General features: G+C 41.0%; 1 protein-coding gene across 15 annotated transcripts in view; it reads right to left on the bottom strand.

Moving 5' to 3' along the window:
* The window catches only part of LOC141773759 (A-type potassium channel modulatory protein KCNIP2), a 197,158-nt gene that overhangs the window by 18,729 nt on the left and 154,528 nt on the right, over positions 1–23,901 (bottom strand). For 7 of the 15 annotated variants that reach the window (XM_074645773.1, XM_074645774.1, XM_074645777.1 and 4 more), the window contains one exon: positions 5,684–5,759. The exons of 7 other annotated variants lie outside the window; for them this stretch is intronic. In XM_074645773.1, the coding sequence (XP_074501874.1) occupies positions 5,684–5,759 (76 nt within the window). Of the gene's footprint in view, positions 1–5,683; positions 5,760–11,976; positions 12,224–23,901 lie in introns of those variants that run through there. One more of the 15 variants, XM_074645785.1, reaches the window with a different exon arrangement.

The raw sequence follows: 23,901 nt of genomic DNA, 5'->3' as shown, positions 1-23,901 counted from the left end.
GTGTTTAGAGTTCATCCTGACCATCGGGAACACAGAATTTCATGGTAATCCATCCAATAACTGTGGAGACATTTCACTCAAAACATCAGGTTACATTCTCTGGGGATCATGAATATCTACAATATTTCATGGCAATCTGTCCAGTAGCCAACGACCGACAGACAGACCGACAGATCGACATTACCGGGGCCATGCTGCATGAATAAAACTCAACCAAATTCAGCATCTACGTGTCTTTTCAATTACTAATCCCCAAATCTGTAACACTGGGAAGCTCCTCTAGATACAAAAGTGAAACACATCCATAACTGCAAACATGCACAGACATCAAGCGCTTCACATGACAGCTGTCACTTCAATGCTAATCAGACACGAGCTCTTCGGAGTATAGCTGTGTCCCACTGAGCCAAAGTGTTGCTCCATATGCTTTGAAAGGGAGAGTGTGTGATATAATTAGCAGGCCAGTGGTGAGCGTACTAAACAGCTTCCAGAAAAGTTCCTCAGGCGTTTCTTCTTCTTCTCGCTTGACCTCTACTCGTCACCTCAAAATGTCTTATAAGGGTACAGAGGTTCCTCCAGGGTGAAAAATCATAGATGAACCACAGGAGCTTATTTTAGAACAAACAGTTCACGGCCGGTGTGCATGAGGAAGCAACACCTGTAATTCATCCCAAGAGATGTTTTGGTCTTAATATAATGATGGACGTGCGCTTGCCTGAATGCTAATCTACGGTAGATGTTGACAACCTCACACACACACACACACACACACACACACACATACTAAGACTGTAATAAAACGTTAGGTTAATCAGTCTAAGTTGATTAGTCTCTGTGAGGCATATTTTGCCTGAAGCCAGACACACAGAGTAATTGAAATACCTCCATATTTAGACGTCTACCTGGGCAATTATTCCTCTCAAAACTGATTAAAATGTCTAAGAGCGAAAGAGGGGGGAGTCTCTTTCTCTCTGTGTGTGTGTGTGTGTGTGTGTGTGTGTGTGTGTGTGTGTGTGTGTGTGTGTGTGTGTGTGAATGCGTGCAGCGAAAGGAGACACTGAGGAGGTCAATGACAAATGGTGCTCAAAATTGGCTAGTGTGTTTCCAATTAGATAAGTGAAAGAAGAGATCAATTTGCATAGATCATTAGCTTTTTTAGGATATTTTTAATACGGCAATGTGGGACAAAAACAGATTCATTCTACCGAGACCAAGTCCTTTCAGCATAAACTACAGAGGGCTGCTAATGAACACTTTTTTTCTTTAGAAACTGAACACAATCAGGAGAAACAGAGGGATCAGAGAGAGGTTTTCTCTTTAGAGGAAACGAGATATAACGGATTATTTCTGTGTACATGAACAGCATCAATACTGAGAATGAGAAGAATAGTATAAATTTAGACATTTGGTTTTTCAGGTGTATATTGTAGTTGTTCTGTGTGGTCATGTGTTTTGTTTGTTTGGATACAAGTTTATGTGACAGTTGATGGAGAGAAAACAAATGCAGGTGGTAAATGTGAATATTTGAAGGGGTGAACGTGTGAAGCGTTGCAACATAATCAAGGATTTACTACTATTTATAAACCTGATTAAACATTTTTGTGGACTTTTATTACTGAAGATAAGTCAAACATAATGATCTTGATGTCTTTTTATCAGCAATTGGATTAGACACATTTATAAAATTTCCCCTGCAAGTAGTTGTCGACACAACATTTTTTTTTTGTTGTTGCTGAAACTCAAGTCTGAAAACCTCTGACCTCCCCAAACACATGTTGCAGCAATTAACATTTAGACCTGAAGAGGGCAGTGCAAGGTAACACATCTGGTTGTCAACCCTGTATTCAACCTCTAGCTATTCTGTCTCTCTCTGTTATCGTCGTTCATTTACATTCTGCTCCAGAGACCAGACAAACAGTGGGAGGGTAATGAAAGATCACAAGCCATTAACAATTTCTAACATGCACACATCCACACAATATTGAAAGGGATAGTAACACTCGAGTTTGCTGTTAGGACAATGTGTCAGATCAAAACTAAAGCAGATCAAACAGCTGTTAAGTTGTTGTACTTCTGAAGCTTCTTTTCTGGCTGAATTCATGCTTTAAAAAATGCATGCTGTGTTTCTGAGTGGTGTAAAGCAGTCGATCTAAATTGGGTTTGCATCACTCACAACAATGCTCTAAACTTATTCACATCAAATCATAAACACTCTGCTCTGCTGTTTCCTGCCAGGAGCCAAATCAGGTAAACATCCTGAACGGGTCGATACTACAGGAAAAAAAACAACTTTGTAGCAGCTAAAAGGGTTTGACTCTCAGCTCTCTGAAGGTTTGGTTTCAGCTTTGTTTCTAAAAAGACCACCACAACAAATCTTCAAAGGAAATTACCGTCACAGCGACCGGGCAAACTAACCCCATTTCCAGCCAAAACAAGTAAAAGCTGTGTTGGAACAAAAACACAGTGAACTAAGAGTAAAACTCAGCTGGCAGCAGCCGACAGAATAGTTATCTAAACGTTTACTGGGATCCAGCCATGAATGAAGATCAAATTGGCAGTTAAATCAATTGCAGACTGACAGCAGCCTGCGGCCTTCCCATGTTGTTGTAAAACAGGGTGAATAATGGCCACTGTCTGCCCAACATAAATGTTTTATCCTGGTGAATCCTGCTGCAACGATTATGTGCCCTGGTTAATTCTATATGTGTGTGAGAGAGAGCGTTAGCAAGCCCACGAAGCACGACTGTACTTTTCTCACATTTTCATTCATCTCTTTGAGTGAGGTGACTGGGAACTGGGAAGTTTAGTTATTATTCAATTAATGTCACACATAACAAAACCACAACGGTTTGCTTGTGCCTACTTGTTACGTATCTATTGGTCTTCACAGTCACACTGTGCACACCACGGTCTGAAAAGTGAAGCCAATGCCGAAGAGCCTTAAACTTGTATTCTTTCTAATAGCCAGCAGGGGGCGACTCCTCTGGTTGCAAAAAGAAGTCTGATTGTATAGAAGTCTATGAGAAAATGATCCTACTTCTCACTTGATTTATTACCTCAGTAAACATTGTAAACATGAGTTTATGGTCTCAATCGCTAGTTTCAAGTCTTCTTCAATACAGCATGATGTTCATTTAGTGAATTATGGTCCCATTTAGAGTCAAATAGGCCATAAAGCAGGGGATGCGTTAGGGCGTGGCTACCTTGTGATTGACAGGTCGCTACCACGGCGTCGTCCGGTCTTTAACACTTTCACAGTGTGTTTTCAGTTTGTGTAAGTTAATTCTAACCTTTTTGGTCACCTAAAAATGTCTTATTCAGCGTTCGGTTGTACTTAGCTCCACCCTCTCGTGCCACTTCTGGTTGCAAAAAAATGCTGGCAAACTCAAGACTTCCAAACAGCAGTTCACAAACCAATGGCTGACGTCACGGTGACTACGTCCACTTGTTATATACAGTGTATGGTGCACACATGTTACCTTTTGACCACTGGCGCTTAAGAACTTTAGAGCATCCTTATTTTTGTATCAATAGGTCAAGTGCCTTTGTGTGAACAGCAGAGCTGAATGTAGGAACAGCATAGCAACCATGATCTCCCTAAGTAATTAATAAACAAGGATACACTCATCCCCAAACCTCGCAACTGCAAAACAAACATTGCATTTAAAGCAAAAGGGGAAAAAAGCAGACATGGTGGTGAAGACCAACAACTGTAACATATGGAAGAAAATGTATTTATTTTTGTCAAAGTTCTATTAAAAGTGCCAATAGATAGTCTCTTACGGGGAACTTTCCTTGAGGCTGGTATATAAACCTATATGCAAAGACATTTTGCACATTTTTCTTGAAGTAATAATGGTTCTTAAATATGACAAGCTCATACTTTGACTCAGATAAGATTTTCTCTAAAAAGCATTACTGTCTTATATTATGTCCATAGCATATAATTCCTAAAGTGTGTTAAAGCTGAAGTAGGCGAGATTGAAGCAAATATGATTAAAAAAAAGTTATTTCTATAAAAAGGTCGCTGCATAGTGACAGTAGTACATGAAACAGGTAACCTGACAAAAATCATGTGCCTCTGTGTCCTCCGGTGCTCCTAACGGCATCTGCAGGAGTTCACATACCGGAGGAAAACAAGCAGTAAGAGCTGATCTGAGGTCTGCTGTCCAGCTGCCGTCTATGAGAGCAGTCAATCACTCGCGAACTCCGATCAAACGGTCAAACTAGGCAGCGCTGATCAAATATGAATCAATATTATGTTACGTTAATGCCTATTTCTCACCTCAAATGTTTTCAGAATCATCTTGTAGCGCACGGTTTAGCTGTTAAATGAGAAAGTATGTGACGCTGCCGCCATTGTGAAATCTGGTGAAAGAAACGCCAAGTTCTGGTCACATGACCGGAGCACAGCCAATAGGAACGCTCTCTTAATGAAATGACCTGTGATTAAAAATAGATTTTCTAAAGCCTGAAAACAGAGCTATGAGGAGGTGCAGGAGTCTAGTTTTCTCTCAGAACACTTGAATTACAATGAAATTGAAAGGTTTTTATGGAATTTTTGCCCAATGATGCCAGAAATATATACTGCCAACTGAAGCTTTAACGTTCAAGTTTTCCTTTTGTTAGTTTGTTCAGTTTTTCCCATGTTCCTATTCCATTATCAACTGTTGTGCCATTGCCTCTGGTTTCTGTGTAATATGCACAGTGAATTATCTATTATATATGCATGCAATATGCATTATTGGTAATCCCTAATAGCTTAATAAACAGCCGAAAAAATCGATTGACTGTAAAGAAGCTGCTGCATACATACTGTGTGATTGGAAAAGCCTTTTCAATGCAAGAAACCATTTTATACATTTCCAAAGGCTCGTCTACTGCTTGTCCTCCGGGACTGAATTTTTATTACTTGTAAATGGATTTTAAACCATCACACCTAAGAATATTTTAACCCATTGTGTGCTTTGCTTAGTAATATTGCTACTTTGATCCCACTAAAGCTATGGCAGAATATATTTCATAATACTTGTGTCTGCAAATTGCTGGAGCATTTTACAAAGAAAGTCAAGTGCGACATTACAAACTACTGGAACATTTACGCGTTAAGCTGCATACGGGAAAAGGTCTTCAGACACGAGGCTAAGCTGTGGTGACGCAAATCTTCCAAACTCAAATAAGTTAGCAAGGGATATTTTCAAGGACGGGTCTGCATGTGTGTGTGTGTGTGTGTGAGTGTGTGAGTGTGTGTGTGCGTGTGTGTGTGTGTGAATTCATTAGTTTATGCTCAATGTTATCATCTTCCTGCAGACATGTGTCAGAAGAAGAGCAAGGAAACGTCAACGACTGCTGTTCTTTTATCCACAGAGCACCTGCCATACAAATACAGTGTCTCATTCACACACACACACACACACACACACGACTGCTATAATCAAATGAGGGGAAGAAGAGTCAGAGGAAAGAATAAGACAGACAGCGACAGCAGAGGGGGGAGAGAGACAAATAGAGAGAGAAGAGAGAGAGAAGGCGGATGGAGGATAGAGAGAGTTGTGTATTAAATATCCCGTCTGATCCTCCTGTGTCCCAGGCTCTCATCTTCTAGCTGGCTATCCATCAGAGGGGGGCAGAGACAGAAAGAGCCTCAGACAAGGACAACAAGGACAGTCTCCTCCACACTCACCGCAGTGAGTGTTTGTAAAGTTAGCCACCACCAGGATACTTGTTGTCCAAACCACTGATAGAAGCGATGTGCCTGCCTTTATTTTGGGGGGAGAGAGAGAGAGAGAGAGAGAGAGAGAGAGAGAGAGAGAGAGAGAGAGAGAGAGAGAGAGAGAGAGAGAGAGAGAGAGAGAGAGAGAGAGAGAGAGAGAGAGGTACAGTCTGACATGCAACGAATGTCCCAAGGCCGGGATCGAACCTGGGAAACTGTGGTTACACGGCTTACGCTGTTACCACTCAGGTACCAAGGCACTCCAGAATATCATCAGACTTGACAGCTATATTGTCCTCAGACCCCTACAGACTGTAAATGGGCTGCACATACACACACAGACACACACACACTGCATTCTCCATTAGCTTCTAGCATCTATTGAAGGGCAATTACAATGAGGGTAGATCGACGTGCCTCTGTGTGTGTGTGTGTGTGTGTGTGTGTGTGTGTGTGTGTGTGTGTGTGTGCGTGCGTGTGTGTGTGCGTGCGTGTGTGTGTGCCTGGACACAAATGGGTCCTCTGCTGACCGCTAAGCAATTTACCCTCACTTATCCCTCTCTCTCATACTGTCTCATTCCCTCACACACACACACACACACACACACACACACACACACACACACACACTGTGCTGATCATAGCCAAATAACCTCTTAAGCGAGAAAAATGATTTACTGAGCCTTTTTATATACAGCAAACGGATGGAGGATGTTGTTCCACGATGGAGCTGAAACTATAGTGTTCATCATAGACATACATACCAATGTCGAGCAAAACGTGACGTGCGTGTCAATTTCCACTCAAGTCTTTTCAAAATAAATGTTAGATTAAGGAACAGATTGACTTTTCGAGGTTTAGGCTACAAAACGACTTAGTTAGGTTCAGGAAAAGATCATGGTTTGGCTTAAAATAACTCCGGAAGTGGCGTAACTTAAGTACGGAAATTATGTGACAAATAAATCAACGCTGAATTCAGGTTTCCCACGGGGTACAAACAGCGGTCTCCTGGGCGAAAGTCCAGTGTTTTTTGACCCACTCGTCCACCCCAACCTCCTCCTTATACGGCATTTGTTGCTCTATACTTCATGGTTCACGATTACGTGGATTACTACAGTACAAATGTATTTTGTGGGATATACTGTATATCAATTTCCAGTGCAATGCTTTTTCGTAAATATAGCTACGAACGAGACTATATATTTTGTATTCAAGATATTTCTCATTGTCTGGTGCTATACCATCATCATATTGTGCTGCTCTCAGAGATGCTCTGAGTTTATATTACACACCGGTAACGCTAAACAGCATAGTATTCACAAACTGCACAAACTTTTAACATCACAATGCTAACACACTCACAATGATAATGCTAACATGCTGATATTTAGCAGGTTGAATGTTTACCATGTTCATTAACATTTGCTAATTAGCACTAAACACAAAGTACAGCTGAGGCTGATGGGAATGTCATCAGTTTTGCAGGTATTGGACCTTTCTCCTGTCATCAACAGGTGACAATTTCAATTTGTCCATTACTTCGGTTTATGACCAAAGTTATTACAATTCATCCTGAGGGGAACATGATTATGTTTACCAAATTTCACAGCATTCCAGACAGTAGTAAACTAAAATGTCAACCTCATGGTGGCGCTTCAGGAAAAGTCAGGGGATCACCAATGTCAGTAGGATTCATCCTTTTTTGTGCCGATCCTTTCTGTAGATTTTGAGATATTTCACTGAATAAGTGTAATGTTACCTGCTGGTGCCGCGAGAGGAAAGTCGGAGAATCAAAAAGTCGTTAGAATTCATCCTCTATAGGGACCTTGAATATATTTAGCAAAATTGATGGCAATCGATCCATTAGTGGTCGAGTCTGGACCAAAGTGATGGACGCCCGACAGACTGACAGTGCCATCCGTAGAGCCATGCCGCCAGCATAAATAATTTCTGGATTAGTCTATGCTCTGCACATCTTACAGGTGGAGTAATGACTGCAATGTCTTTATGATATCAAACGGTTGCACAGAAGAGGTGAGTCCAGGTAAAATAGTTTTACATTTGTATGTCTAATATACAATAATAATATTTAATCTATACAATGAAGAAGCTACAAGAAGAGGGGTTGAAAAGGAATTTTGAAACTGACACATAAAAAGGTAAAATAGCATAATTACAGAATCTGTATCTTTAATATTATGTATAACTAAATGAATGCGCCCTCTTGCAATATCCTGGAGTCCAGATCCCTGGATTTCTCCCAAAACCAAAACCAAATCTAATTCCTTTCATTAATCAAACAGGAGAAGCAAAGTAAAACTATGAAAAGTAAAGATCAGATTCTGCAGGCTTGTTTGGCACGTGGTTCACTTCCTTTATGGTATGAGTTGATATGAAGGCAAGGAGAGACATTAAAGTATCAAAGGCCTTTCAGAAGTGATGAAGCAGCACTGGATCATGTCCCTGACATCCAGGACCGCAACAGGCCCAGTGCCAGCAATTTATTCTAAAATCGAAGGCTGAAAGTGGCCGTGGTGCAAATGGCAAGATGCCACACCTTCATGCTAGGGAGTGACCAGGAGTACTAAAGCTCACTACAACACATAAAGTTAAGTTTCCAGGTAGTTCCTAATTAGTCACATATATCCACCAAGAGACAGCAAGAAGTAAATCTCAGTGACAGGAACAGGTGGGAGAAAATAAAAATGCTCAGGCGGAGATTTATTTTGCGTCTTGAGTACGTTAAAGTCAACAGATTCTATCCAGTGAATGTTTTTAGAACAAGAGGAAATGTGCAGGACACCACCGTGTTGTTAGAAACTCTTTAGGCACGCTGCCAAAACATCCCATTATACAACTCTTTAATTTCCACCTCATAAACTTCTAAAGAGGTACACACTCCAGCCATTAGCTGTAAATCTATCAGAGCAATGTAAACTTCCAGACCAGAGTGCACCTCAGATCTACTGTATGCATCATCTTCACACACATCCAGCTCTTGTCCTCTGTCACTTTCTCTAGAGAACACACAAGTATGTGCATGCTATGTGTGTGTATGTGTGTGTGTTTAATCAGCGTAAGGTCAGCAACACAGCTCATTAAAGTAATGGGAGTCTCACAGTCTCTTTATTTTACTGGTCTCGCTCCGTTTCACCAGAAAATGACTCAGTAGGAGTCTGGCAAGAGGAAGAAGAGAGGGCATTTCAACCACAATTAATATTTCATCTTTTTTTTTCTCTCTTACTAAAAACTGACCTTCCATTGGTGGAAGGTCGGCTTCACAAAACAGAGTTTTCAACTTCCAACGCAAACTATTTCCACTTGTGTGTTATTTTTGTCATACCAAAGTAAAGGGAGAAAGGCTAACCCCCAGTAACCAACTACTAACTGTTGTCAAGTCAGCTCACGTCAGCAGATCGATATCCTGAGAGAGAAGTAAATGAAAGACACACCGCCACACCAGCAGCCAACACAAGACTCCACGATTAAAGTCGAAAGGTCAAGCAGAATGGAAGAATCTACGGGGGGCTGACTTGGCGAAGGATTAATATGAAAGGCGACAGATGACAAATGAGTATGAATGAAGGTGTGTCAGTTTCACACAGGGGCACATGGTCAAAACTGACTTATTACATCTCGGTATTGCCAGTATATTGTATGGGATATAAGTTGCTATTAGGGCTGACCCGAATGCTTCAAAGCTTTGACCGTTGCCATGGTAATCGACCTCCAAATCATTATTCAAATGCTTTGTTTTTTGTTTTTTTATATATATATATATTAGTATGTAATAATAATCCCCAAATAGCCCATGTAATAAGGAATAATCCATCAACATTATTCATTTAGGGATGTGACGGTGAGGACATTTCCCTACCTGTTAATAAACTTGTGACCAGTGTTACCGATTACACCAGACATAATAAAATAAAAAAATGACAGTCAATATGTGTAGCGTGCTTACTTTAATCTTTAACGTGTGACCTCTCCGGTAGAGCTTTTGCTGCGGGGCCGCAGGTTTCCACAGCCAGAGCAGGCACAGCCGGTACGCCCGCTCCGTCCTCCACAAGGGGATTACCTCATTAACGTTATGATTCCCTTATAGCATTGGGTTTAAATCTGAAATATTGCCAAATGGCGTTTTTGCTTTACGCTTTGACACCAAATCCTCCGCCATCGTCTTGTCTGTCAACTCTCTCTCATCCTGTTTGGTCTGACTCCTCTACTCTGAGCTGAGACTCCGTACGGAGCAGACACTTTCACTTTCAGTTTGAAGTGTCCGTCGTCCGACAATGTTGATATGATAACACGGCGCTGATATGTGCAAATGAACTAAATGGTTTTTATTTCTGTAAAAAAAAGCAAAACGACGGTGGGGGCGATGGGTAAGTAATGTTATCGGTGTGTACCCGACCACTGTGTAACACCGGTAACAACGACTACCGCGGCAAGCCTATATTCATTATTCATATTCAACATTAATTATTATTAGATATTCTCAGACGGATATCACCGTTTGTTATGTGTAGACGTGCATGTGTGTGAAGTGGTGCGTCAGCGGGGCTGTCCCGAACCTTCTAATACCTTCGGATATTTCTCACCGAAGCTTCAAAGCCCAAAAAATGGTATTTGGGACAGCCCTAGTTGCTTTACACATGAACATAGCACACATACTCAAGGAGGCATGTGTATATCAAGTGTAGATCACATGCCCTTATATGGAGTGTGCGTTGGTTACAGGCCCTCTGGTGATTCTGCAGATGGCAGAACGGCTGTATTACTCAGACTAAGTTCCTCCATTAAAGAGAAAATTCATTAGCTTAAGTACTCACAGGGGAGTTGGTCCACACACAAACACACACACACACACTTATTACGTCTGCCATTTTCCATAAAGTATGGTCAAAATATAGTGACGGCTGGCGCTCAGACTGTGCATAAATAGAGCCTCCAGTGTGTGTGTTTGTTTGTGAGAGTTTGTGTGTTTGAGTATATAGTACATAGTTTTCCAAGGGGAACTCTTTTGAGTTGATGGCAGAGCAGTTGGCACACCTTGACTACTGGGTGCAGTCCAGCAGGTGCATCAGGGATGGAGTGTCTCTTATAGCGTAGCATCCACAAGAATCTACCGGAGCAAATTCTTAATCTATGCACTGACTAAACTGCGTGTCTGCCCTTTACATGGTGACTCAAAATGAGTATAGAAATGAGTGTAGAAGAGCAGAAGAAAACACTGTCAGACTGCCGCTGTTACCAGAGGCCCAGAGTTTACAGGGCACTCTGGGCAATGAGCAGAGAAACAAAAACACAATGGAAATAAGAATCCCATCTTCCCTGTTGTCACCGAGAGAGAAGAGATAAGCGAGTGTGAACAAGGTAAAGTAGATTGGACTTAGGGGTTGGACAAACAAAGCACGGGTCATCCAGATAAGACAGGCCAAACAAGGCCTTGGTGCTTGGTGACAGCTGCTGGGGGCGAGCCAGAGCGGGACAAGGACCTTTTCGGTCAACCGTTCATTAACAGGCAGGCGCTATTTGAAGTGTTGTACAAGTATCATTCAGTAAACGTTTCATTTTGTTAAACTAGAATTAAGAATCTGTGAATTGACCTTCTAATTGAGTATATGGTCGACCGCAATTTACCGCAAATCAATGAGGGCTTCTGTCTCTTTTACATAATGTGAAGAAATTCATTTAGTGAAACACTTTTGAACTGAATGATGTTTGTCACACCACATTAGTCCAATTCAACCACAACACATTGTTGACTTATGATCTGCAGCAAAGAAAATGAGCCACATTGTCTCTCTTGATACAGCTCCTTACTAAAGGCTATAGGCTAATGAGTTACTGAGAGGGAGGCTGACATTCCCTCAGTGAGACAAGTTCCTCTACGCAGCACTCAGACCCACTCTGTCCATAGTGTTATCGATTAAAGGGTAAAAGCACACACCCCAGGGGCTGAGGGAGGCCTCACACACACAGCTAAAGTTACTCTGTGTATGTGTGTACGTGTGTGTGTGTGAGAGAGGGAGAGAGTGTGTTGCATGGCACACAGTTGCACCGGTAACCCAAACCCTCAGACACGACTGCAGCCCACTCAAGACCAGCTGGAATGGGCACTGCAGGTGAAAGTCATCAGCTCATGAACACACTTGTAACACCCACATCACTTTGACTGTAAATCTGTGAACTCCGTACTCTTTTAATGTACCATTATTGTTCCGTTATTAAACCAACAAATCTCAGAGAAAATCTATTACCTTCCCCTCCGACGGGCTCGAACATCCCAAACTGCTCCAAGACTTTGATGAAGAGACCCATGACCACCAGCATGGCCATCACTTCCAAGCCATCCATGGTCAACATCTTGGGAGACCACTGTCTGTCATCGCCCAGCACTGCGCCACCGAGCCAGGTCGGGTTGGGCCGGGACGAGTCCAGCGACACAACACCTGTCCAACTGCACCCAACCTGAACAGTTTGTCCAACTTCAGCTCAGCTGTCACCCAAAACCCAGCCCCAGGCAACCCCTCTTATTCCCTGTTGGAGGCCATACTGCTGGAGCTACAGGCTGCAACACACAGCTCCAGACTGTCACAACACCTGGGCTAAAGTTAGGTACAGTAGTAGTTTCTTTTCCTCTCCTCTCTCTTTCTTCTTCCAGGACCCCGTTGAGTAATGGAAACTTGGGATGTGCTGCGCCGGCTAGTCCTTTGGCAGTGGTTGTCAGGAAGCGAGTGTTGTGAGGGAAAAAGAGGGAGTGAGTGAGGGAGAGGCGGCAGATAAAGAGAGGGGGAGAGGATGAGTGGGAGATGGCATAGAAAATGAGAGAGAGAGGGAGAAACCGAGAGAGAGAGAGAGAGAGAGAGAGAGAGAGAGAGAGAGAGAGAGAATGGGCCAGACACACACTAACACACACACACACACACATACACACACATAGTGAGACAGATTGTTTGGGAGGGGTGAGAGAGTTGAGGTATGCCCTCCCTCTCCTGTGACATTACCTTCATTGATTTGCCTAATGTGGTTGCCTTGGTAACTGGATGAGAGTGTTAAAAGCCAGATTTAACTAAAGAAAATACATTTATGTTCATCTGAATTCATGTCCCGTCTCAAATGTGTGTTTTCACTGTGTGGAGATCGCTGCATCTGTTTTGCAGCCCGTATGCCTGCCGGTCGATGCAATGTCTCATTAACTTTTTAAATGTGTTGCTATCAGAGCTCGATGGGCAAAGGGTTTTTGGCTTCGGTACAGCAAACACAAACATCAAAGATGTGAACAGAAATAGGAGCTAAATGCAACATTTTTTTCAGATACGTACAGTAGATGTTGGTGCCGATGTTTTTGTGCCGGGCTGAGAGAAAAGTCTGTCTTGAAAGTAATAAAATGTGACTTAAAACCTTAATAAACAGGTGATGAAAAACTTCAATAATGTCCTTCTCAAGTAGTAGTAGTAGTAGTAGTGTTACTTGACTTGAATATTACTTAGGTAAAAGGTACATTAGTGTATATTGAACGCAAAGTACAAAATTTAAATTTGAATTTGTGTAACAGTTAGTTGCATTAAATCACCATCATGACTTTTACTACAGTAATTGAGTATGAAACAATCCCTCTTGAATTTATTGATTCTGTGGAATCATCTTTTTGTTAAAAGAAAACTTTTGAGCTGTGTCTAAAAGTTTTCACTGTTCATACATCATGTTTGCCTATCTGTAGTTTTATCTACATGTCTAGTGCGACTTTTTATACCACATAGTACACACAAAGTATCCCACAATGCAATACTAAAAGTAGTGTAGCATTGTTGGTCACTAACAAAGAGCTAACCACCATGTGACGGTGGTTGCATTATAAAGACACAAGAAAGACAGCTGGATGAGGATAAAGACCTGAGTGATGTTGAAATATTTTGGCATCTGACACATTAGAAAATCCTAAATAGTGAGTGGTGAATAGTCAATAAGAGAATGATTTTGCACACAGCAGTGGCCTTACGAGGGGTTTAAAGCTGATAAAGAAAAAAAAAAATACTTTGCAGTAATAGCAAAATTCAAGGTAGTCTTGCCCTTTCACAAATGACATTAGTCCTTAATTGAAAATCTGCTTAAATAAAGGACTGAATGAAAATTCTGTTTTATTTATATTTTCTTTGGACCCTCCATTGACTTTAAAAAAATGCAACATCCTTCCCCTCAATATATCAAAATAATATACCAGTAGATAACTGATAAAATACTGAACTTGCATCACAATATTATTTTACTTTATGATACATTCACTTCGCTGTAGTTCTGCTTTCTGTTAAGATGTAGAGCAGTGTTTCCCAAACTTTTTTTCTGGGGACCCACTTTTTAAAAATGACAAACCATCACGACCCAATTCACAATAGTCTATAAATCAAATTTGTGCATTAATGTACGTTCCTGACCATTTTTACCGCCATTTCCAAATCACCTGCTATTATCTCGAATAGGTAAAGCAGCCATGTCGAAGAGATACGTTTTATGAATTAAATAAATATATTACGGCGTAGTTAACAGGCTCTTGTTTTTTTCCTCTCATCAGTAGAACAAACAGAATGTACGCTTGCCTTTCATATTAGATTCAATGTTATAAGTAGGCTACAATTATCAGAACAATACGAACATTCAGGCTCCCTCACGTGGCTCAGAGTTGTACTGCAGATATAAATCTTAAATAAAAGACTATGGAAGAAATTCTGCAAATTTATTTGACGACCCTAAAATCTCCGGTCTTTGGGAAAGACCGATGTAGAAGAAAGTGAATGGTTGAGGTCCAGCTGACGCACTTCTTGCTAGATAACACTCAATCTTTCTTTATGTAATAAATCTTATATGGAATGCAAAAAGGGACAAACTAACATCCCGTAGCAATTTATTTTTGTACGGTCCCTAACTGAAAGTAAAATTGTTAATTTTAAAAGAATGCAAAGTGCAAGAAGATGACAAAGCTAATCTGTTACAAGATTTTTAAGAAATAGTATACTTTCTTATTTGTTCATTTTTATCCTTGCGCAGACATTTCCTCTTTACAGTTCTCACCAATAGCTAGTCAGCTGCCGTCAGTGAACCTTCCAGCTCATACCCGGTTTATACCAGTTGTCAGCTGTTTCTTTTTTACACAAATAATAACTATTAATACTAGAAGAGTCGTTCACCTTCACATCCAAGGAGGCACTGAGTGATTTGTTAATTTCCTTTGTCAAACATCCTGATACCTTCCGTCAGTCACAAGGTGAGTTTGGGATACTTAAAGCATTGACAAGAATCAGTGCAGGCTGCCACTGTTAGCCACCATCCATCCATCCGAGGCTCTGCCCCTCCCAGCACGACTCCCAGAGAGGGTATCGCTTCGCCTCATGCTACGAAAATAACAGAAATGGAAAAAGGTGTGATGTTCCCTCTTTGTCTTATTCTCCCACAGTGGAAACGGTTGTGAGAGGCAAGACAGCAGGGCTCTGTCTCTCTCAAATGTGCTGCGTCTGCATCCACTTCTGCTGCTGTTTCTCTTTGTTGACTTTCCCGTTCCTACATTTTCAACTGGGCTCTACAGCAGCATGCCTCATTACGGAGACGTCTGTCACATAAACAGCATCACAGAGGACCACGCGGGTCAGTGCATAGTCACACACGAGTCAGACAAGGTGACAGGAAACCTAACCTCTTATGACGTCACTCTTCTCGTATTTGGTGTGTAGGCAAACAAACACGACGCCACAGCAGACCCATTTCTCCTCACTCTATGGCGGTAATGTATCCCTCCGCTGTATTGAAGCTGAGCTCCGATTGCAGACATGGTTAAATGTAAACAGAGAAATATTGAACCGCACACTCGCAACAGAGACAGAGAGAGAGAGAGAGAAATCTGAGCTGGACTTGTTGGTTAAAAATGATTTCTCTGCCCACTTCTTTATTGAAGGGTTGTCGTTGGAGGGGAGACACAGAGAGGTGGAAGGAAAGGAGAAGCGAGGCAGGCTGTTGCTGAGACATGGTGGCAGGGGAGAGTAATGAGAAGTAAGATAAGACAGACAGAAACAGAACATGAAGGAACAAAGGAAGGACAAACTGAAAGGCCCGAGCGACTAAGGTCAGGTCCCTCTGTGTGGCGATCTGCAAAGCACGGCGGGAAGAGACATCTATTCTTTATTACCCTCCAGCATCTCTCCCCTCCTGGAGGATTTTTCACCTCATTCTGGCTGTCACGACAGAAAATTGGACCTGCAGACGTGTCCTCTACCCCTTCGCTATTCTCCCCTACTTTCCCATCTATTCTTCGTCAAATTTACACAAACAAGAAGCACGTATTTACACTGAGGCTAACTCAATAGGCCTTTCATTTCACAAGAAATGACAATTTTCTGAAACTGAAAATTAAATTAAATTCAAAAACTCAGGACACAGCTCTGGGTTAGACGGTAAACAGACCTGTTGCACTGACAATTGAAAGCAAATAGCTTTCCGAAAAATTCTGTCTGCAGGTACAACTAATGAGCAGACCCAGTTATCACTTGAACCTTTTTTTTCCATCTACAGTGCCACAGGACATTATTATCTAGGAATGCCTTCAAGACAAAAGTGCATTTCAGTCTTCAGGGAGTGTAGCAAGATGTGGCTCTGACATTACAAATAGCACATTTGGTCTACTTTTTATATCTAATTTATTTGGATGCTCTTTGAAAACTCAAATGCCTTTATGTGCATCTCAAGTGAAAATTGTCTGAGCTCATCTGTGTAATGTGTGACAGACTCCTTGGCCTGTTTATGATGTATTTATTGTCATAACAATTTTTTCCTGCTGTTTTCTTGGCCGGGTCTCTTTGGGAAAAAAAAATCTTTTAACTGAAAGAATAAAGGAAAAGAAAATGAAAAAGAAATCAAATGAAAAGAAAAATTACAGATTATAGTGTGTTGTGAAAATACCACTTCAGTACTTGCTGTAGCTCTTAGGGAGTGTACAAAAAATATTGTGTGTGTATGTTTTTACTCTGGCTATTACAGATTTATATTTTTTTTCATCCATTCTTGTGAAATGGGCAAGTCACAGTCAAGTCAGCACACTGACAGCTGTTGTTGCCTGTTGGGCTGCAGTTTGCCATGTTATGATTTGAGCATATTTTTTATGCTAAATGCAGTACCTGTGAGGGTTTCTGGACAATATTTGTCATTGTTTTGAGTTGATAATTGATTTTCAACAATAAATATATACATACATTTGCATAAAGCAGCATATTTGTCCACTCCCATGTTGATAAGAGTATTAAATACTTGACAAATGTCCCTTTAAGGTACATTTTGAAGAGGTCAAAAAAGTGTGATTCATTTGCGATTAATCGTGATTAACCATGGACAATCATGTGATTAATCACAATTAAATATTTTAATTGATTGAGAAGACTAGTAATGAATGATTGAATAGCAGTAGATTAGCAATTCACTTTCTTCTGCATCTTAACAGAAAGTGGAACTACAGTGAAGTAAATCTATAAGTTCAGCATCATAACAGTACCAGTATAAAGTTATATTATTTTGAAATATTAGGGGGAGGGGTGTTGCAGGTTTTTTAATTCAAGGGAAGGGTCCAAAGAAAAAAATGAGCAAAGAATGAGGAGGCTTTTTCAAAATGTGAAACATAAGGTTTAGTCCCTCTCCCCACCCAAACAATTTCCATACAGTCCCTTAACTACACAATGCCTGAGGTTGTTCTCTTGACTCTCTTGACCCCATCTCAGACTAATGAAGTCCATCATAATAAAAAAAGTATTTCCACATAAACTCACGCTCTTGTATCTTTTGTCTCCGATATGACCTATCATAAGACAATCAGAGTCACTCAGCTCTAAAAACAAAACACAAATTACCTCGCTTCCTCTCTCTTTCCCCTCCGGCTCCTATTGATTTTTCCAAATTTCTTCTGCTGCTAAATATACTGTAAGAGATGCTGTTGGATGTGAGCACTGAAGGGAAGCCAGTCAATTGATAGGTGCCAAACTGTGGAGAGTGTTGTTCACATCTCTGCTGATGGGTTCATGGGTTTTATGACAAAACTGAAGTGAAGGGCTTTATTGACTCATATCTCAGCATTTATGTACTGGTTGCACATGACAAACTTAACGCCGCTGGGGAATGATATGCTGATCTGACATTTGAGCTTTATCAGATCATCTCAGGTAGACAGATTGTGACAGCAGAGAAGGATTTATGACAGATTTCAGGCCTGTGGCGTTCTTATCTTGTAGTACATCAAAATTCATTTTCCACAGCGATGAAGGTCGAAACTACGCAACAGTTAAGCTGCTATGGCTGCGTCTTGCTGTATCGATCCCGGCATTTTACATTCTCTAATCCAAAGAACGTGCTAATTGGTAGAACATGTCTATTGATCGCTTCTTCAATAAGGCTTTGACCGACCATGCTTAAAAGAGAGGGACTCACAAATACACAAAATCACAGGCACACGTGATAAATGCTTTGTGAGAACAGAGCTCAAGAAAATTGTTCTGAGATTGTACTGAGATTGTAATCGCTCTACGGCCGTCACGCGTAGTGATCTCACCTGACGCTATATGGCATCATGTGAGGGGGCTTGGATGAACATACGGATTTGAAATCAATAACGAGATAGATGTCTGGCCAGACATGTCATCTTTACTTTCCATGTCACACGATGAGTTAAGCCACACAGACAATCAATACAGATATAATACAACATGATAGAAGAGACGGTTGGACTGGAAAACTAAAGGAGGTGGTGTTTTTAAATCCTGGGTCAGCTAGACTGGGACATCTAGTGGGCACAAAGGGCAAATATCAAACACTGTATAATGATTTAAATTGTTTGAAATAGGGGAAACAGCTCCACATTCATCCAGCATTCAATCATTGCAGTTTCTTTTTTATATCCCCACTACTTCCCTACACACATGCTCACGCAGTCTCATACATATAACAAGACTTCTGCTAATGCACTAATGCGTTGGTTTGTCTCCTATAACTACTTTTCCACTTAAATATATGCTCCTGTATTCTTGTCACTCGATTGTCTTCTCTGATAAATCTGCTATATCAATGTTACGTTATTGTCTTGCACTAGAAATGGCATAAAAACATATGAAGGTCTACTCACAAGTCCAATTAATGCATTAAAATACTTAAATCCATGCTTTTTTTGTTTTTAGCATGTGCCACTCACCTTTCCTCATAAACAGCCAGAAAGACAGTGGTAATATTGACATGAGGATGAGCGCGTAAACGCCTCCAATGACCTCATCAGAGCCGCTCAGAATGACCGCAGAGTTCAAAATCTGCATATTCAACACAGGTGAGTGATCACGATCACCGCTCAGCATGTGTGTGTGTTATGAGAACGCTACATTCAGAGATAATCAGTGGCTCAGCCGGGTTTCCCCTCCTTCCGTGGGTGTGATCACACACATAATAGTTTGTACCTGTAATCAAGTACTCAGAGGGAAATACTGTACTTTTTACTCAACTATATTTATTCAATACCTTGAGTTACTTTGCAGATTCAGATTAATAATATAAATTATAATCAATAAATAAATTATGAAATATGATATTGGATAAAGATAAGACTTTAATGAACCCTTGGTAAAAGTCATAAGCTACCCAGCAGTGTATATATATATATATATATATATATATATATATATATATATATAGTATAAAATAAGTGCCACTTTTACCAACTGCAACATTAATACACATTAATGCATCAATAATCAATAATTATTAATATTATTATTATTATTATTATTATTATTATTAATAATAATATACATTATTCTGCATAATGAGTTTGTTGTATACTTTGTGTTTATTTGATGCTAATACTTTTGTACTTTTCCTTAAGTAAGATTTTGACTGCAGGACTTTTACTTGTAACAGAGTATTTTAACACTGTGATGCTGCTACTTTTACTCTTCAATAAAAGATCTGAGTACTTCTTCCACCACCACCACCACCACCCATACACATGAACAAACACATGTCGTCATGCACAACCTGTTTTGATAAGGCGTGTGTTGTTTTCCCCTCATGATCCAGCTGCTAAAGGTTTACAAAAAAAGCCGTCTACTATAAATGAACCATTCAACCGGTCTGAATGAGGCCCTTATGTCATTTGTTTATACATAGTTTGTACTATGACAGTATGTCTTATAAACTAGTGTTGTTGTATCAGTTGCTGTTATGCCCCACGACAAGACACAATAGATGTAGAGCAGCGACATGGGTGGGCCAGCACGGCATACAAACAAGTCGTGCAGCTACAGTAAATGGCAACACAGCTGTTTAGAGATATAGGGATAACAATGTAGGACATTTCCAATTTTTGACTCTACAAGCACACATGAAAGTACAAAAACAGTCTATGATGCAAGGTTGGAAATAAACAATGTATTATTTATACCACGAATTGAATGCAGGGTGAGTGAACTTTGAATTTCACAGTGCCAGCGAGCAGGTGCTGGATGGCTAGAAACCTACTGGGAGAAAAGAAAGAGAATGGGGAAGAAGGTGGAGAGGGATGAAAGACAGACCAGCAGACTGAGAGAGAGGAAAGAGAATGACAAAATGATACGGAGTGAGTCTGAATTGCAGAAATAATATAGAAAGTGAGGGTGCATTAGGAAAGGAGGAATCACGAAATGGAAATGTATTGAGAAAGTCACCTTTGTCATGAATAGACATGAGCATCACTGGACGTTCAGTACAACTAGTGCAACTTCAATCAAGCTCCACTAGAGGTCAGTGTAGATTAAAGTATTTACATACTTTTCAAAGTGTTTCAAAGACTTGAATGTGCAGAGAATGTTCTGGCAGATGGTCTTATATGTGACTTTCAAACGTTCTTGACATATCCACTAAACTGATAAAAGCATACAGCAGCTTTGAATTGGTGCCAAGTCTGTAACACACCATCTCATCAGCAGTAAGTCCTCAGCCTAACCTTTAAGAGAACAGCACATACAGTCTGGCACAGAGCCGGGTACTCTGGTGGTTTGCAAGAATAACTGAGGAGTCACAGGTCCAATTTAAATCACCTGTAAAAACACCTTGAGCTGCACACTGACCTGACGTGGCGAACCTGTTCCAGCAGTGCAGCAAAAACGCCCGACTTTACAATGAATATACAGTACATAGAATATAAAACACCCCTAATTACAGCGTGTGCAACTTTCTCCGTCATCTCCTCTGTTGAAGAAACCGACTGCCAGCTGAATTCATCATTCATCATTCTGACTGACTCAGTCGAGCTAAGGACAAATACTGTTGCTAGGCCCGCAGCCCATCCATTTGAATCTAAATGAATGTCTCAGTGGACAACAGGACAATGACAACAAGCACGCGCAAGCTGGCGCGATGCTGAATCAGCAGCTAATCAAAAGCCACAAAATGATCCAACCTATACCAAAGGACAAATCTGCCTGTGCTGCACGTGCACACACAAAACCCTGCAAAGTCACTGAGGGTGGATAGCACGCTACTGAGCATAAAACAAGCATATCAGGAATCTATACAGTACCTACACATGGGAACAATTTGTTTACGAGTCAATATGTGCAACCAATTGTTTAGGGAATGAGATATCATGTAGATAATGGTGGAGGCAGAGAGAGACTGGAGATGCTATCACTATGGCTAATTAGTTTTTAATAGAGAGAGAGAGGAGAGGAGAGGAGAGGAGAGGAGAGGAGAGGAGAGGGGAGGAGAGGAGAGGAGAGGAGAGGAGAGGAGAGGAGAGGAGAGGATGTAGGAGAGGAGAGTAGAGTAGAGTAGAGTAGAGGAGAGGAGAGGAGAGGAGAGGAGAGGAGAGGAGAGGAGAGGAGAGGAGAGGAGAGGAGAGGAGAGGAGAGGAGAGGAGAAGAGAGGAGAGGAGAGGATGTAGGAGAGTAGAGTAGAGGAGAGGAGAGGAGAGGATGTAGGAGAGTAGAGTAGAGTAGAGTAGAGTAGAGGAGAGGAGAGGAGAGGAGAGGAGAGGAGAGGAGAGGAGAGGAGAGGAGAGGAGAGGAGAGGAGAGGAGAGGAGAGGAGAGGAGAGGAGAGGAGAGGAGAGGAGAAGAGAGGAGAGGAGAGGAGAGGAGAGGAGAGGAGAGGAGAGGGGGAGAAAGCTGTGATTGTCTCTGACAGTCAGACCCAGTCAAACGCTCTATTGTGTTCAACCTGTCAACTGTCACCAGAGAGAGCAAGTCGACACATAGCATCAATTCCCCACACACACACCTAACCCAGCTATTCCCACTCAGCTCCATGTATTGGTAAAAAAGACACAAACAGGCATTCCCATTTCATCGATGATATTGATCCAGCATACATACAGTATAACACAAACCGGTAACACACACACAGAGCAGCGTGTGCTTCACTGCGCACACAAAGCTAAGTTTCTGCGCTGCTGTCTCTCAGATATTACCAGACCTTGTGGACATGACAAACCTCATTATCATGGCCGTGCAGGCTATGGTGCCCATTAGTATTCTGCAGAGCAGGAACACAAACACACACTTATACAAATGCATGCATGCACACACAGTGTTGTGTTATTTCATAGAGCAGTTGCATATGCCTCCCAGCGGATAATAGTTTATAATCCTTTTCCTGCTGCTCTCCCATCTTTGAAGTAAATAAACAACATTTGTCTGAGGAGATTTCTATTTCTAGGCTGGAGTAATCAATCCTCGCCAGCAGGAATACGATCGGTCATAATCAGTGAGTGTTTTCTGGTTTTCTCATTATGTATACTCACTATTGACCTCTTTGTTTGTCCACTCATGTGACCCATCAGCTGCCGACTATAGACAATAAGACTGTTAAAGTTTATGCTTGGGTTGGTTCATCCAAATGACATTAAACATATTTTCCTGTCATGCAGAATTGTTTCTGCTTCCGTCTCAATACACTGCAGGTAAATTGTTTGTGGTGCTCAAAGCATTGATAAATTACATTAACGAAATTTTCAACAGCGGCATTCCTTTCAATAAACAATGTCTGCATCATTCAGGAAAATCCATAGACCTGGCTGTAAACGGTTTTCATTGGAGCTGCTTTCTGCTAAAGATATACTGGAGCTCCTGTAAAATATGTTGACAGCTCTGTGGATCATCCAGACTAACGAGGACGCCGATACTGCGAGATGGCGTTGAAAAATGCTTTAAAAATTCAACGTCATCTCGCAGTATCAGCGTCCTCGTGCATCCAGTGTCCTGCGAGCACAACAAACAAAATCACATTTGCATCCATTCTATGTGTGTGTGTGAAGATATCTTAAAACCTGAGCAAATAAAACCAAAGCGAGTCCAACATGTCTCCCTCGTTCACTCATTCACTACTCCCTAAATATAGTAACAGTTTACTCTACAGCTGAGAATTGAATTGAGATTTCAGACACTTATGAATCACCATAGTTTTGCGTCATCACTGACAGGCGTAGAGTCGCCTGTCACAGGAACATTAACTTTCGCATTTAGAAAATGCAGAGATTTGCATTGTGGGATTGTTAGCAGAAAGAAGTGTACATGCCATGGACGCTACTATTTTCGTCTATTGTGGTATATTTGAGGGCTCCCCAGTGGATACATTTACACACTCAGAAGTTGGACACTCAAATAAAATGCTGGACAATAAATATAGTGCACTATTGTAAATAGGGAGCGGCATGTGTCGTTTTTCGGTCGGTATCTCATGTAGGTAACCAGCAGATGAAATTATCAATGGCAAAAATGCCCATTGGGAAATATGCTACTTGTATAAACTTATATTATACAAAAGTTTATGCCTCTGTTGTGAGTCTAATCCAATAGGCCTACACGGTCCGCGGACTGTCCGTTCTGTTTGTGCGCTGAAAAAAAATCCGGTATTCATAAACAGCCCCGGCTCTGTAGGGATTAGGGAAACAACCAAAGTGACTCGGACCGAGCCACTAGGTATGAATCTTTTTGTTTTACTATCAAAGATTCTATCAAGTTTTTTGAATGAAGCTTTGAATCTGTCATCATATTTGATGACGTCTTTTGACCGCAGTGAAAATGTTGTTCTTGAAAGGCTAAACGCCAACAAATATGGATTGAAGCAGAATATTTCGTTAGATAAAAACATGTCAATTTTGGAAATGACTACATCTATCTTTTTTTCAATACATTT

Source organism: Sebastes fasciatus, chromosome 9 (assembly GCF_043250625.1).
Source record: "Sebastes fasciatus isolate fSebFas1 chromosome 9, fSebFas1.pri, whole genome shotgun sequence".
Classification (NCBI taxonomy): Eukaryota; Metazoa; Chordata; class Actinopteri; order Perciformes; family Sebastidae; genus Sebastes; species Sebastes fasciatus.
Note: the sequence above shows the minus strand (reverse complement) of the source record. Positions and strands in the feature narration are given on the sequence as shown.